At 49.2% G+C, this 16,897-nt stretch overlaps 1 protein-coding gene across 2 annotated transcripts in view; it reads right to left on the bottom strand.

The window, feature by feature from the left end:
- LOC148332980 (delta-like protein C) overlaps positions 1 to 16,897 on the bottom strand; it is a 42,524-nt gene that overhangs the window by 24,210 nt on the left and 1,417 nt on the right. The window contains exons 4-7 of one of the 2 annotated variants that reach the window (XM_088299844.1): positions 16,096 to 16,353; positions 15,314 to 15,505; positions 15,063 to 15,232; positions 9,063 to 9,285 (exon numbers count right to left, since the gene is read on the bottom strand). In XM_088299844.1, coding sequence (XP_088155970.1) covers positions 9,063 to 9,285; positions 15,063 to 15,232; positions 15,314 to 15,505; positions 16,096 to 16,353 — 843 coding nt within the window. The remainder of the gene's footprint in view (positions 1 to 9,062; positions 9,286 to 15,062; positions 15,233 to 15,313; positions 15,506 to 16,095; positions 16,354 to 16,897) is intronic. The other variant, XM_088299845.1, reaches the window with a different exon arrangement.

Raw genomic sequence — 16,897 nt, 5'->3', positions numbered from 1 at the left:
CGCATTTGTTTTTACCCGAAACGATTTTTTACGATTTATCTTATTTATAATGAGCCCGCCCGTAAAAACTTGTATCGCGTTTGACTCATTAGGGAATAAAAAATTTGGAAGAATATTAAAAAAAATGTATCCAAAATAATCAAAGTGGAACAAACTAAACATTTTTGCATGTCAGCTTTATCTCAAACACAAAATGTGAACGCTTTTAACGATTTCAGGGATTTTTTGGGGCTTGCGATTTCAGGAAGCGGCGCGTGTGTTTCGTTACGAGAAACGGCGACGCGCGTGTGTGTGTGTGCGTCAGCGTGTTTACTCCTCGTGTGCTGGTAAACACGCCAGTGGCGGGCGTCCATCTTTGTGCAGCGGATGTCGCAAAATCTTTCTTGTTTGTTGTTTGTCAGGCGGGAAAGTTTTGCAGATGGACGATAAGAAGCTGAACGCACCCGAGGCCAGAGAGCGATGGGCTAATGCGAACATTTCACGCTCTTGTTTGGGCCGCGCTGGCGCCGTCCGTCACTTCCTGATTAGCCGCCGCCGCTTTCTTTTCTTAGCTTTAGCTGGAAGTCAAAAACGGACAAATAGCAGCTGTGGCGACCCGATACTGGCTGGCGACCAATCCGCCGTTTGTCTCCGTGTGGCCAATCAACGTTTCTGTCCGATTTCTGCTTTTATTTTGATAGAGCGTCAACTTTGCTCCGCCGTTGCCAATTTTGCAACAATCGGGCTAAATTTGGAGACTTTTGCGAGCCCTTCGGCAACTCTTTGTGCCCAAAATAAACACGGCGCTCCTAATGTTAGCAACGTTCTCGTTTCCAGCGCAGTGGAGGGAAGACGGCCAAAGACCATTTGGACTTTTGCGATGCGTCAACATCATTCGCTGTAAAATATCTTTTTGGAACTTTTTCCACTAAACCCGCACCGCATTTTGTTTTTTGTTTTTTCAAACAAGACAATATGCTCACGTAATATCGAAGAAAACTGCTGGCAACCCGTCCGTCGTGGGTCTGCTGCTTATGGCTGAGGGCCAATCCACTGTCGGTCTAGTCGAGACAGAGGAAACATGTGGCCGGGGGGCCACGTCCGGCCCGTCCGCAGGCCCTGAGCGGCCGTCGCGGTCATCAGCAAGTCAAAGTCAAAAGCTTTCATTTGGAAAGTTGTCCTCACGTCAACTAGATGCTCGCAAGAGCTACTTCCACGCGCGTCTGCGGCGTAGCGACATCATCGCTCCATTGAGCCACTTTTCTTTTCCCAAAAACAAGACAGCGGCGGCCTAAACGTCGGCACCGTTCTCATTTGCCGCACGACGGAGGGAAGATGGCAGAGAGGATGCCGCACGCGAACCGACACTACGCGTCATCGCTGCAATACGACAATCCCGCGCATTTACTTGCATTGGCGCCATCACGGAGAAGACAAAAAAAAAAAAAAGGCTCCCGTGCCCACGCCGTCCGTCAGCTCAAGTCCAGTTGAGTTGGCACGTGCGGCGCCTCCATCACCACGGCAGAAACGTGCGGAGAGGCTGGCGAGAACAATTTGGGCTTTGGAGAGCGTTTACACTTTGTTGCATACTAAGAAACTCGACAGAAGCGACAGGCGAACCCAATCGCAGCAAATCGAGGAAGTGGTCTGGAATGGAATCAGATTGTTGGGGGAGAGATGCAAACCCCAACAAACACATTTAAACATGTAAATTATTTCAACTCTCTCACGAGCAGCCAAAAAAAAAAAAAAGGATCTTTGACGTCATTAGCCGTCAATGGAAGTAAACGAGTGACAAGCGCATGAGTCAACCAAATATTTTGCAAACCGTGTTCCACTCTTCCCACCCCAACACGCGTTTACACCAAACTTCATTTATCATTTGACAAGACGGCTCGACCTCCAAGAACGGCCGTCATTCTACGTAAGCGCAAAAAGCAGGATGGAAGAAGATCTGCCATCCGATCGTCTTGAGCAAAAAGCAGGCCGCTCTGAAATGCTTCCCGGTTTCAAAGAGAAAATGTTGCCGCCAGCTCACGCTCCGGGTCTGAAGCCCGCTCGGATCTCACGTCCTCCTCCTGCCAAATGACTTTGTGGCTCCGAGTTAACGGTCAAGCGCGGCGCCGCGTCGGCTCGTCAGCGGCGCCGCGCTCGCGCCGTTCCTTGACTCGTTTTGGAATCCAATTTGGCTGACAGAACTTCTGGAGTTGGGCTGCGTTGCTCTGTGGCGTTCTACGGGGTTCCATGCCGGGGCCGCTGATGTTTCCTTTCTATTTGCTCCTGCTGCTTTGCGTTCCATCTTCAACAAGAACGGAATTTCCTTCCTCCGCTGTCAGATTGCAAAAAAGAAAAGAAGACCTTTTCTCATGAATGCCAATTTTTGTCTGGCCTGAAGCAAACTCAAAATTTCAATGAAATGAAAACCAAAGTGATGTTTTTGGGGTCTCCGAGGCCCTCGTGCTGCTCATCCCGCCGACTTGGGCCGCATGGCATCTTTTCCAAAGCCAACAATGTCAAACTTGCACGCTCATTTGAAATGGTGCAGCTGGCGAAGGTCAATTTCATGCCTTCGTCACATCTTGGATTAGTCAAACGCATTTCATTTGGGAGTCAGCCCGTCCTCCATCAAGCGTCTCCAGTTGCTCCATAATACTGCTGCTCGCCTCTTGTGTGGTACTTGCAAGAAGGAGCACTTACCCTCTCCTGAGGCGCCTCTTCACTGGCTGCCGCTACATTTTCCAGTTCCTTTTCGATTCTATTATTGGTTTTGAAATCTTGAAATGGTCTCGCCTCACCTTGCCTCTCTGAGCTCGTCCATCCGTACGCACCTGCCGGTGCCTCAGGTTGACGGACGAGACGCTTTTAGAGGTCGCGAAGACTAAATGAAGGCCCGGAGCGGATCCAGCCTTTTTGCGTTGCCGCTTCCTCTCTTTGGAATAAACGTCGGACGTTTTGTTGTGTGCCGCACTTTGCATTCAGCGGCGGTTGTTTTAAACTTGAAGATAAATGCAGTTGAGATTGGATTGATTGAATAAGTGACTTAAACACGTCACAAGATAAAAACAAAAAATGGAAGAAAGACAACGCAAATCATCCGTAGATGTCATGAACATTTCAAAGGAGTCGGAAGAAGTGCTTTACGTATCCCGTGGTTCCCCTTAGCTCACATATCAAATGATTTATGCCGTAGCAGAAAATCCACTTCACATGACAACTAAAAGTATATTAGTCATATTTATACTCGGGGGGGGGGCGTTCCACCGTGTTCCTCGGGGAGTTCTGTGGGGAGCGCTTCGGGAGTACGAGGTACCGAGCCCACTAAATACGGGCAGTTCGGTCCTACCATGTCCGGATTTGGTCCGCATTGCCGGCAGAAAGTCAGATTCGTTTCCAGTGAGGGTTGGACTCCGCCAGCGATCCTGTTCAGAACTTTTCTGGACAGAATTTGTAGATGTGGCCGAGGTGTTGAGGGGGTCCGGTTTGGTGGCCTCACTTTTGCATCTCTGCTTTTTGCAGATGATGCGGTTCCGTCGGCTTCATCTCCAACTCTCACGGCAGCCGAGCGTGAAGGGTCAGCACCTCCAAATCTGAGACCATAAACCTCACTTGGAAAAGATGGGAGTGCCCTCTCCAGGTCGGGGGCAAGATCGTCCCCCCAGTGAGGGAGTTCAAGTATCCGCCGCGATGCGGACGCCGCGTCGGTCGGTCGTGGCGAGGATGGAGCCGAGCCAAAAGGCGAAGCGCTCCATCTACGTTCTGACCTTCACGAGTCGGTCGTGACCGAAAGAACAAAATGCCGGAGACAAATGGGTTTCCTCTGCAGGGTGTCGGGGCTCTCCCGCGGAGAGAAGGTGAGAAGCTCGGCCATCCGAGAGGGACTCAGAGCCGAGCCGCTGCCGCTCCTCCGCATGGAGCCGAGCCGGATGAGGCGGCTCGGGCATCTGATTAGGATGCCTCCCGGTGAGGCGTTTGGGATGATGATGTCCCACCCGGGACACGTCTCCCGGCCGGCCTGGGAACGCCTCGGGATCGCTCGGGAAGAGCTGGAAGACAAAGACAAGAGGTCCGGGTCCTGAGCCCTGGGGGACTCCGTGGCTGGGGAGAGGAAAGTCTGGGCGTCCCTGCTGAAGGCGCGGAGAAGCGGCAGAAAATGGATGGATGGATACTTGATGGATCCAATTTTTTAACACGATATTTTCAAAGCTTCTTTTGAACACTACAAGAGATTCGGACCTCGGCAAAACATGATCCTAATTATTCCATAGATGAACACCTCTAACATAGTTTTGATGACCACCATCCGTCCCCTCGTCCCCCACACAGGGTGACGAAAAGTTTTTCAATGTATGAATGTCGGAATCCGGATGGTCATCGCGCACTTCGCAAAGCCGACGGAGCTCACGAGCGCCACATCGAACGGATGCGATCGGCCGCAGGTGGCACCAAGTCAAAGATGTGCAAGTCGCTCCTTTCCTGTTGCCGCTCCCTCCCTATGGAATGACCTTTGACCTCCCAACGAATGTGGAGCAAGCCCCGCCCCCTCTCTGTCCACTTTTAAGACTCGTTCCAAGACACATTTTTCATCTGTGGCTTTCGACTCAACAGGAGACGCTCGCCGTTCTTCTGGGATCTATTGTTGATGTCTTTTCATTTGTGTTCTCATTTCCCGCAAATGTTTAGGAGGTCGTTGTGTCAACATTACATGAATTCAAATTAGTGATGCCGAGAGTCGCTTGGACGTGGTTGCCGTTTACGTCCACACTTCAGAACAAGTGACGCCGGTTGGCGTGAAAGAACAAAAACTTTTTTTTTTTTTTTTTGCTTTCGTTCTTGCTTTCATTCCTAAAACGGCAAACGATTAAGATGCCGATTGAAAATGATAAGACGACTTGTCGAGTCACGTCGTTCAAGTCCAAGTCAAGTCATGGCCGTGTTTTGGTTGCAAGTCCGAGTCTCGAGTGCTCCGTCTCTGCTACTCAACTCAACGCGAGCGTGACACGAAGTGAAGAAAAGTCGCAACTCGGGCGCGACTGCTAAAGTCACAATCTTAATCGAACACAACCATCAGGCTGAGAAAAAAAAAAAAAAAAATGAAGGATGACTTTAGTGGATATTTGTAAGCTTTTTCTTTTGCACCACGTCGGCTACGATGACGAGCGAACCTTTTTACAAACTTTGCAAGTTTGGCTCAAAATTTGGGTCGAACATCTGCCTGCGGTGATGATGATGAGCGGTCAGATCAGTGCTGATATTCTCGCGCTATTTATCGCTCGTTGTGATAGTTGCGCTGCTTTTTTTTTAACTCCTTGGAATCGATTAGAGGTGAGAGTTGGCTGTAAACAAAAAGCGCAAATAAAAACGGACGTCTCATCTGCAGCAGCAAAAGGAAAGTTGTTTTGGTGCAGCCCAAAAGTCCCGCCTCCACGCACATGCGCTTCTTCCAATTGCAATAATAATAATAATAATAATAATTTGCCCTTTATTAGTCCCACAATGGGGAAATTCGAGATTCGAACCCAGGCCTCCTGGGGAGACTGGGTCCTGAACGCGGCGCCTTAGACCACTCGGCCATCCTGGCATAGTGATAGATGATTGGCATTTTGCAGATTATCGGCATCAGCCTTTTTTCTTTTTTTTTTAACTTTCAAGGCCGATAAGGATGGCCGAGTGGTCTAAGGCGCCGCGTTCCGGACCCAGTCTCCCCAGGAGGCCTGGGTTCGAATCTCAAATTTCCCCATTGTGGGACTAATAAAGGGAATATTATTAAGTTAAAAACTGGTTCATTTTGGCTCGCAGCGGCACTTAATTCTCGCTGTGCTGGTGGCCCGGCCTGCAGAAGCACTTTGGCACGCCCACAGCACCAGCTGATTGGTTCATTGCGCAGTGGCTAGCAGCCAATCAGCAGCACGCTGCCTGTTTGTTTTTTCACCTCGTGTCACGCGAAATACGGGAGGCAACAGGCAACAGACTTTGGCCAAATTCCAATAAATGTCAATCTACTCCAACTCACACCTCATCAAAAAGCCATGATTGAACTAGAAGACATGCAGCTGAGCCCGGGAGCTCCGTGCACTTTTTATTCGACTTTTAAAACCAAGTTGCCTATTTCTAAGATCTAAAAAAGCGTTAACATGTTGTAAATTTCATAAACGTGCTTAAAAACTCAATTAATTTTTGGAGTTCTTCATTTTTGACACCATTTTCCTCTTTTTCAACAACGAATATCGGCTTCAAATATCGGTTATCGGCCTCCATGACTACTAATAATCGGTATCAGCATCAGCCCTGAAAAAAGCGTATCGGTCTTTCGCTAATATAAACACACACGCACACACACACGCACACACACATACATCTACTTTGTTTTGGGTTTTTTTTAATTCAAGCTTTGTTCCCAAATTCACAATTTCTTCCCAATTGCATTTACAAACATGACGGAAAATGCCGTTCTACTTTTAAGAACAATAAAAGCGATGATTGAAATGATGCAAAGACACTGAAGAGGTTTTGGGAGGGGGGCCGTTTTTAAACAAATACTTTGTGTCAAGTATCATTTTGGATTGATGTGGAATTGTGGATATGAAAATGCATTTTTGAACGAGCAAAATGACATTTCGGACTCATGTTTTCGTGTACATAAATGTCCGATGATGTCAAGCAACTCATTGCCGCCTCATGATTACAAACATCGTCTGGAGAACAATTCTTGTGTCAACCTCAAAACTCTGGACTGCAAATATTATTGATGAGAGGATAAATATTGACTTTATGTTTGGCATCTTGGTCATGACGACGTCATCCGTTTCCGTGTTCCGCCCGGAGAGCGTCTGCTAAATTGCTAACAAAGTTGTCGTCTTCTTCTCCGTCTCGCGATTGCAACGCGACTTTTGTGTTCTCGAGCGAGACATCGAACCCTCGATTGCTGCTTGTGCTGCGTCAGCGCCGAGCGCTTTGAGTCGCGAAGGGCCAAAAATGCGGTGACAAGCGACGGCCAGTGACCATCACGATGCTTTCGTGCTTCAAAGAAAATGATACTGCTCATTATTGTTGCCAGAATTGACCAAGAAGATTTGGGCAAACATGTACGTAACAAATACACAGCTATAAACTTTCCAAAAAGAGCCACACAAATTATCAAGCGTTGCAGTTATCGAGAACCGACCGATCCATTTTTTGTCAAATTAAACACGAATTCTACGACGTCGTCGAATTGAGAAGAGGCCAACGTATACAATAATCCATTTTGCCAAAATATTCCGGTGCCGTTCGAAATCAGACGCTTGTGATTTTCATTCAAGAGGCAAAAAGTGACTGAAAAGTTCAAGAGAAGAACAAACAAAGCAAATGTGCGTCTCGTTTATGGAATCATTCGCACAATCAACTGAAAAGTGCGACTCGCTCAAAAGAAAGTTGTGAAGTTGGATCACGTGGAAATATTTGTGAGGTGAGCCGCAGATCGCGAGGCGTGCCGGAGCGCATCGCCGCCGTCTTGGGGCGGTAGGCGGGGCTATCCGCCTGAACGAGTCGCACACAAACACCGACCGCCATCGGCGCTCGCCACCGCCACGAGAACAAGCAAACTCCCCACAGGACGGCCGCAAACGAAAACTGGCACGCACAAAAAAGAAATTCACATTTCCGACGCAAAATGTGAAACGATGTTTTGGTCAATTCTGACGAATGTCGATTTAGTTTTTTTTTGTTTTCGCCATTCTTAGAATGACATCATGGCTTTTTAGTGTTGCGCTGCAGCAATTTGTTCTCCTTAAAGCTTGACCCCAGTCCGCCCGAGGTCCAAAATGCGTTTGCGTCCGTGTCCAAGATGACGAAGACCGCTCGGCTGGTTGCCCTCAAGCCACGTTTTGGTCACCACTTTTCCCCTCATTAGACACAAGATGGTCACAAAATGCAGGGAAGCGCAACTCCGCAACGTTGACATTTCAAACGAGCTCATATTTGAAACGGGGAGATTTTGGGGAGGTGGGCGTCGCCCACTTGCGTTTTGGAACGACTCGTGGCAGGGCGACGGCGCGATGCCTCGCAAATGACAATGACAATAAAGGGATTTCTAATTTCTAAAAAAATAAATAAATAAATAAAATCTGTTCCGAGCCAGACAGTGGCCGGCCACGAGGCCGCTTTTGACGCTTTGCATGGATTCAAACAAAAAAAAAAAAAAACTGTCCGCCACTGCTCATTCTTCTTCTTTTTTTTTTTTTCTCCTCTCTTTTGGCCGGCAGCGTCTCATTGCGCTTTGATGGGCCGCATGCAGAAATCACGAAACCAGCTGCCACTTTGAAGTGAATGGCGGGAAGCCAGACACTTTTTTTTTTTCCCTCCCCCTCGGCTGAGCACAGAGGGGAGGGGCGAGCGGAGCCCACAGACGGACGGACGGACGGCAACCGCGCCGACACGCGCGTCGGCCGAAAACAAAAAAAAGCAGGCTGCCGGCGGCCGAGAAGAAAAATAGCTCATCGATGAGGCCACGCGGTCACTTCCGAAGAAGAAATGTCAGCATTCCTTTCAATTGAACTTGGCACATGTTTCTGAATGAAGCAAATGTTCAACATCAAAAAAAAAAAATGCAGTTTTTGTGACGCCAAGTATTTCAAGCGAGCCCGTTTTCGTTCCGTCATGCGAAGCGAGTGAGACGGCGATATTTTCGCTCGCGCTTGTCGCGACGGAATCGGCCCGCGCGCCTCCCGGCGACCTTCGACCCTATCGAAGCACGCCGAGCCTTCTCCTTCCCGCAAGCGACCGATCGGGAGGAGCGGGACCGTCGCCATGGCAACGGCACACACAAACGAGCGCTGTCCCCAACCCGTCACGTGATTGCAAATCAGAAGCGAGCGCGCCATCTTCACATTTTTCCAGAAGAAAATTGCATTTGTTGACTTGATTTCAACCACCGCCGGCTTTTCGCCACATAAAAAGTGACGCTGGAACAAAAAATGGTGACAATTTTTTCTTCATAATGCAGTGACGACGTCTCAGATGAAGACTTAAAACAAATGATTTGGACTCGTGACTTTTCCGTCAACACTCCGAGCTAACTTAGCCTAGCTTAGCGTCGCGCTCGTTACCGTTAGCGCAGGGATTGCTGCTGCAGCGGTTGGCCTTCATCTCGCAGTTGGAGCCGGCGTAGCCTGGCGGGCACCGGCACGTGTAGCCGCCGCTTCCGTTTCCGCTTCTGCACACGCCGCGGTTGAAGCACGGCTCGTCGGCGCACGTCAGGACGCCGCCGGTCGCGCAGTCGGGCCCGGAGAAGCCCCGAGGACACACGCACGCGTAGCCGTCGGACAAATCCTGCAAGAAGAGCCACAAAAACATGTTGACGCTCAAAACAAACAAACACGGGTTGTGCCGGGAAGCACGCCCGCGCCGGCAATGCTGCCAAATAGAGAGACGGAACCGTCTGGAAAATAATGAAACTAACGGATCAAAGAAATGAGACGGATCTGCGTCGTTCAAAAGGCAAAACATTTTTTCACACTTTGAACTCACTCACTCATCCGGACGACTTTTTGACGTGTATATCCGTCAATGGCGCTGAGCGAGTTCATGGCACATGAAGTGTGCTGAATCAAAAGATTTTGCAACGATTTGGATCAAATTTGCCGTCCGAAAAGCAACACAAACGCGTGTCGATGTGTCGAGCGGGCTCGCTCTCGCGCTCGTTTGTGGTTTAGGCCGCCGGAGGAAGTCGGCGCGATGCACCGGAGCGATCCGTGAGCTCGACCGAGGCCAACATTTTGCAATCCGTGATTACGTTTGTGGAACGGTTTGAATGAATTCCGCTTCCCCTCACTTTTCACAAGCGATGCGCTCCACGAAATCGCCCAAAATAAACGGCAACGGATGAAGTTGCGGTCGCATTTGAAACGACGCGATCGAGTGAAGCCGCCGCACGTCGCGAGGGAATTCCGTCCCAGGGACGGAGCGGTCCGTCCATCCGTCTGACGGCCATTTTAGGGACGCGGCATGGAAAGTTTTAGGAAAAGGACGGACTAAGCAAGGTTGGAAGTGAGTTTTCGTCCGTCCCGTTTGTCGTTTCGAACCATATTCAAATGAAAGCGTGAATGGCGTTGCGTCGACCGACCCGTCCTTTTGTGTTCCAATTTCTTGCTCATTTCGATCACCCCATATGGAAAGCGTTTTCTTGCAGCTCCAGCTCAAGTGAAATGAGTTTTAGAAATAAAGTTCAAACGTGTTCTCTTGTGTGCAAAAACACGGAAGCGAGACGCGCAGCTGTGTGAAGAAGCAATGGAGAGGCAAAATATGCATTTGAAGGGGCCTTGCATTTGAGCAAAGGGATGAAGCGCAATCCAAACAACCACGTGTCGAGCGCGACCTCGATTGGAGCTCGTCTCGGAATTGGCCTCGAGTGACAAAAAGCGTCGGCGAAAGCTTCCGGTACGCTAGCTGTGTTAAAAAGCGTGTTTAGAATGTTGACAATATGTCATTCCATAACGTGGAGAGCCGCAGCTGGCAAATGAATTTAGCGATTGTGGCTTTTAAGGAGGAGAGTTTTGTCGTCCGGACGTGGACGTGAAGAAGAAATTCGCCATCTGATGAGCTTCAAATGAGCTTTATGAAAGACCAAACCGACGTTGCACGGGTGCCACTTTTTTTTTTTTCGGACGGCGACGCGGGATGATTTTATGAAGAATAAGAATATGTCAAATTTTTAAGGACGGCCGGAGGGTGTCCGACAATGTTCCCTCTAATTTTTCATGTGTCTGAGCAGACACACAAGCTCCCTGAGCAACATCGGATGTGCACGATGTGGCCACACATCAGTATCACGCCTGCAAATGAACCCTGCCCATAAATTATCTAATAGTAACAGCATTTAATGATTAATATATGTCACTAGAATATGCACAAATCTGATTTAAATGTGACCTTATTGTCCCCGTCTGTCCTTCCTGCTTTTGCTACTTTGGCTTCGCAACATGTTTTGCAGAGTAAACCTTTCTCACTCAAAAAGGAAAAAATCTCACTCGGTTTCACCGCTTGTTCTTCTATTTTCACATCCTCCGACAGCCATTCCATCTTAAAAGAACCGCATTTCTTTTTTACTTTGGCTAGATGAGTGGATGCGTCACTGACCGTTCGTTTCGCCATGATCAGGGGTTAGCATCTGCGTCTCTTGACTGTTGCTAGCTAGCTAACCTGCACGGCGAATATGGGCAGGGCACATTCGCGACGTTCTGCTCCGATTGGCTGCGTAGCCGGACACGAACTGGACGGCGTTATTGGCTGGACACCTGTCACTCATTAAGTTACGTTGCAAAATGGTACAAAATATATAACTGGTCTAATTAACTAGATTATATCAGTTCTAAAATTAGATATTAAGTAATGCGTTTCTGTTTTATTTTATTTTGACGTTCTTGTGCGCTGAGTGTGTGCGCGCGTGCGCGATTGCGCACGCGCGCAGCTGAGAGGGAACATTGGACTGTCCGGGTTGCGGACGGAGGAAGAAGCGGCAAAATAGAAAGTCCGAGTAAAGTAGCCGCCGCACTTGTCATGCGGCTCGCGGCGACTAAAACAGAAGAAAGAAAGAAATTTGGATTGCTCCAATTCATGGGAGGCCGATCTCATTTGCAGCGCCGGAAAAAAGAGTCGTTTGCGCAAATTGTTGACAAATTCCGCTTCAGGTCGCACAAATATGAAGAGGAAGTGGATCGGACGAACGTCGTTGAGCGACGTGTGCGCTTGCCTTTTGGGCATTTCCCGCGTGTGCAAAAGAACGAGGACGCTGGCAAAATAAAACATTTGAAAAATGCTGCACCACAAATCTGGCCAACGGGCAAGAGGTCAAATTAGTTGGGACTCATTTGTTTGCTTTTTCAGAGCGTCGTGTTTTGGGGTAAGCAAAAAAAAATCCATAAAAATTTCTTTTTTTTTTTTTTAAAAAAGCAAAGCTGGTGAAAGTCATTTTCGAAATTATTTTCAAGATTTGATGGACACTTTTCCCCAAAACTGGAAGGAAGGACCGAAACTCGGGACAACGGCGACAATTCACTGGCAAAATGGATGACGTGAGAATATCGAGCACAATTATCGACACAAAGTGAAGCGTTAGCAAATGGGCTGCAGATAAGCAACTTTTGAAATAACGAAATGCAGAAACCATTTCAAGACGAAAATATTTTGGAAAAAATGTCCTAAAATGGAACTTTAACGTTTAGGTCCGTTCATTTCTGGACAGGAATAGTTTTTTTTTCTGCTGTAGAACGTCAAATGTAGTCGAAATATATATAATAACGTTTTAGTCGTCCGCAAAAATACTTTCAAACAATAACAAAAATTGCGCAAGAGGACAACCTCTTGTCAATCCAATGTGATGAAGTCATTCACCGCCAGAACGGGTCAAATGAAACGACTTTTTGCCGTCAATGGCTGCGAGATGAAATGATTCACGCAAATTGATGTCATGACTTTTTAAATGAGGATCATTTAGATTGATATATAGGCAGTTAAATCATTGAATTGAATTTCACAAATGTTTTGCATACTTTGCAGCATATTATCGTCGGCATTTCTCATCTCCCAACAAAACATGGCGCTCAAGTGACGAGTGGGCCTTGCAAAGCACAACGAAACGGAGAAGAATCGGAAAACGCTTGGAACGATGACTCCGTTTAGATCATCGTCAATTCATTTTTTATTGCATTTCAATCGCCATCAATTCTTCGCGGATTTCGACTATTCGCAACCCGGCCCGGCCTTCGCCCCGTGAATTACGCGTTTCCGCAATAGTTTCAAGTTGTAATAGCACCGTTCACCCCTAGATGGCGGACATGGCCGAGTTGCGCTCGTCTTCTACGAGAGCACGAGTAGGCCGAATATTTTGGGGGCGGATTTGGAATGACGTGGAGGACAAACATGGAACCTTAAAATAAAAAAGAAATACAATTTGGTGATTTTTGTGAAAGCAAATGAGATCTTGGCTGTCAACCAGTTGAGGGTTCAAGCAGCGACTCTCATGAGGAGAAGCGCTTCGGATAACCGAAGGATGGAGTTGTTGCACTTAAACTTCATGACCCGGTCGGTGGTTTTGTGCCATCCTTGAATGGGCTTTTTTTTTTTATTTTACTCGAGAGCCCTTTGCACTGGAAAAACAAAATGACAGTAAGTTTGTTTGCTTAAAACCTTTTGTTGAATTGTGAATCTTTCATCCATGCATTGAGAAATGGATTATGAAAAATGAAATATAATAAGAGCACATATTGATCTCACCGAATTTGTCCGTATTTCAAATTTTGGTCATCGATCTGGTCCGAAAGCGTGCGGTCCTACGTGGCCCGATGAGAGGCACGGACACAAAAAAAATAATTTAAATGTGGTCCCTCCTGCAGTGAAGTTGGTCGAGATTGGTCGAGTGTCCGGTCCAAGTTTGCAAACTCCCGTTTTTGGTGCTATGAAGGCGAGAGGGGCCGACAGCCAAGTTGACGCCGTTATTGACCGACTGCTTAACAGTAAACGGAATGCTCGTTAAGCAGCTAACTAATCCCAAAGCGGCACCATTTCACGCCGCGCGAGCCTTCGCCACATGCAAATGTCACACACGGTGACGAGTTGCCGCTCCAACATTCGATTTGCGACGATACAATTGCGAGCGTTCGCAGCCACAGCAGCGAAACTCCAGCGGGGTCGCATCGAGCGGGTCGCTCAGAGACCAAAGCAATCTTGGCGCTCATCTTTTGCTATTTCGTGAAAACACGAGAAAAGCATGCTGGGGGTTTGTGGGAAATTTGCTGACTATATTGCGGTTCAAAATTGAATATTTGAATTTGCTACAACATCTGCATCGCGACACACCCACAAGCCCAACTTCTGAATGGCTTCCCAAAAAAAAAAAAAAAAAAAAAAGGTTTTGGAGTCGCCTCTTCCGGGTTTGAATGTGAAGGAAATGCCGTCGCATGGCCTTAAAAAGTTGCTGACAAAAAATAAGAAATCAGAAATAATGCAAAGACAAAGACTTTTTCTGGGTTTTTTTTGTGCGTCTCCACAAAGTGTCTGACGTCGAAGCGGCGTCCACAACACAAATGCAAGCGCGGTGATCTTGCAGCACCTGGTCGGCCGCGGGCAATGGCAGGTCGTCTTTGACGACGGTTGCCATGCCAACCGCCTTCGCCAATCCACGAGAGGCGGCGGCGGTCATTGCTGAAGACTTCTTCGAACTGCTTTTGCGCTGGTGCGGATCACCGCTCGGTGGATCCTCGCCTGTGTTCTCAAAGAGATCTCGTCGCCGGAGATCTCGCGGGATGACCCGCCCACCAAAGGCGACATTGAAGCGCGAGTGGGCAACAAATTGGGCATTGCTGGCGGAGAGTCGCCGTCGGTGGTCAAAGTTGCAATCTGATATTTATGAATGAGAGTCCGCGGAACTTGAAAGACTCGCTGTGTGCCAGCATCAAGTAGGATTGCGCGTGTTCCAAGTCGCATGACGCGCTTTTTTTGGAGTTTGAAAGCGAAAGAGAAGAAGAATATTCACGTTACTTTGGTTGCTTTTGCCCTGTGGCGATTTGTGCCTCCAGATATTCTCCAAGCTTTGACTGAACCCGCATGTTTGCATGGGACCACTTTGTTCCGTTCACGTCTGGTTTTCTGTCCGGGACTCTCACACACACACACACACACACACGCATTCTGGGCGACAGCGCCCCCTGGTGGCACGAATACTGACGAGTCGCAGATTTGTGCCATCAAAGTTGACAGCGACGCTTTCAAGTGTGCTGCTCCTCGTGCGACCGGGAGTGGCGACCAGTCAGTTATGTACCCGGATATTGACTGGCGACCTTTCTATTGTTTGTTTGTCTGTAAATGCCTTGACATCAACCAGCGACCAGCCTTTCATTTGGCTACATGGGCCCTGACATTGACTGACAATCAGTCCCTTTTTTTGGTTTGTTTGTTTGGTTTTTTTTTTGTCTCTATGCACTCTGTGATTGGCTGGAGGCCAGTCCAGCATGTCGCCCGCCTCGCGCGCGAAGTCAGTGGGGTGAGGCTCCCCGAGGACATTTAAGCGCATTCAAAAGGACCGACGGCGGGCGAGAGCAGGCGGGGCTCACCTTGCAGCTGCCTCCGTTCCTGCAGGGGGCGCTGTCGCACATGTTGTCCGCGATCTCGCAGTTGTTTCCGCTGAATCCTGGCCTGCAGGCGCAAGTGTAGCTGCCCTGGCCCGTGTTGGTGCACGACGCGCCGTTCTGGCATGGCTTGTGGTTGGTGCAGTAGTTGAGGTCTGAAGGTGGCAAAGTCGGCCGTCAGTAAAAAGGTCCCGCCGCAGTCCGAAGGCGAGAAGATCTCCGGCACCGGTACTCACCCTGGTTGCAGTAGAGTCCGCCCCAGCCCTCCTTGCAGTCGCACTGCCACGGCTGCCGGCAGGTTCCGTGCAGACACCCGGGGTGTCGCGCGCACTGGTCGCAGCGTTCTCCCTGCCAACCCTGGCGACACGCGCACTCGCCGGGGGCCTCGCAAAAGCCGTGCTCGGTGCTGCAGCCCGAAGCGCAGATGGCTGATGGATTTAAGGAAAGATGCCAGGAAGTCAGCGAGGGCGCGTGACACCCCCAAAAGACGACAACAGCGTTGCTGCCAAGCACGCGCACACGTTTGCGTGCGCAAACATTTACATTCTCAAACATCCACGCTCACACACACTTATGCACAAACATTTACAATGTCAAACCCACGCACAGACACAACTCTCTCTCTCTCTCTCTCTCTCACGCGCACTCTCATACATGCTCGTTAAGTGTGCAGCCAAGCAGCTGGCCAGCGCAACAAAAGCGACACATGCTCTCTTTTCACGCCCGGTAGCGCACATTAAGCTCACGGTGGGGGACGACACATTGTTGGGCCCAGAACTAAGGAGGCCATCTCACACATGACCATGCACGCGCACACGCACACGCACACGGCTTGACGTGACAGATTTCATGGCTCGTGGACTAAAACAAGCGTTCGCCACGAATATTGGAGAAAATTCGGGAAAGGGAGAAAAGGTAAGAAGGTGGTAGGAAAGAAGGGACGAAGGAGGAAAGGTAGAACGAGAAGGTAGGAAAGGAGGAATAGGAGGAGCAAGACTGGCACGGACGGCGCACTCACGCTCCGCGCAATATTGGCCCGCCCATCCATCCACGCACTGGCGTTGTCCGTCGCGCTGGCACGTGTAGTGTCCAAACGTGTCGTTTCGGGGGCGGCAGTAAGCGGCGCAGGCGTCGCCGTGGTAGTGCTGGTCGCACACGGCGCGGTACGAGTAACGCACGCGGCCGCGCTCGCCAACGTGGACGTGCTGCGACCAATCGTCGCCCACGCGCAGCTGCCGCCGTGTCGCCAGGCGGCTGATCGGGTTGTTGTGGTTATCTGAGGGGGAGGGGGGGGCACTTCATCAGCCACCAAAACGGAAGGAAGTCAACTTTAACCTCATTACCACGACGGGAAGAAGGCACGAGCCCACACAAAAAAGATATGAGGAGTGACATTTTGCCCATTTGGTTAATTTTTTTAATATCCTCGATTATTTACTCAAAACTCACAAAGCCAAATTTAGCATTGACAAATTGGTTTGGTGCCTTCTAGGGGCCCGGCAACGATGTGGGCGTGAGGAGCTTCATTTAATCCAGTTGTCCAATGCAAAAGTCGTACTGTGCCGCCATCTTGGATTATCGACAGCAGTGTTCCTCGAGGGCCGGTGTCCTTCCGGTTTCTCTCCCCGTTGCAACACATCTGATTCAAATGAAGCGAGATAACGATCGTTCAGGTGTGTGGCACCATGGGGAGATGGAAAACGGGCAGGACACCGGCCCTCGAGGAACGAGACTCCTGATCCACAGGGAATAACGATGCACTTTCGGGGGAGATGACATTGTTGTGTGACCCCCCCCAACCAATCGCGGGGTTTCACTGT

The sequence above is a fragment of the Idiotropiscis lumnitzeri genome, chromosome 7 (assembly GCF_059441095.1).
Source record: "Idiotropiscis lumnitzeri isolate Australia: NSW breed Sydney's pygmy pipehorse chromosome 7, RoL_Ilum_1.0, whole genome shotgun sequence".
Taxonomy (NCBI): domain Eukaryota; kingdom Metazoa; phylum Chordata; class Actinopteri; order Syngnathiformes; family Syngnathidae; genus Idiotropiscis; species Idiotropiscis lumnitzeri.
This window is presented reverse-complemented; position numbering and strand designations above follow the sequence as displayed.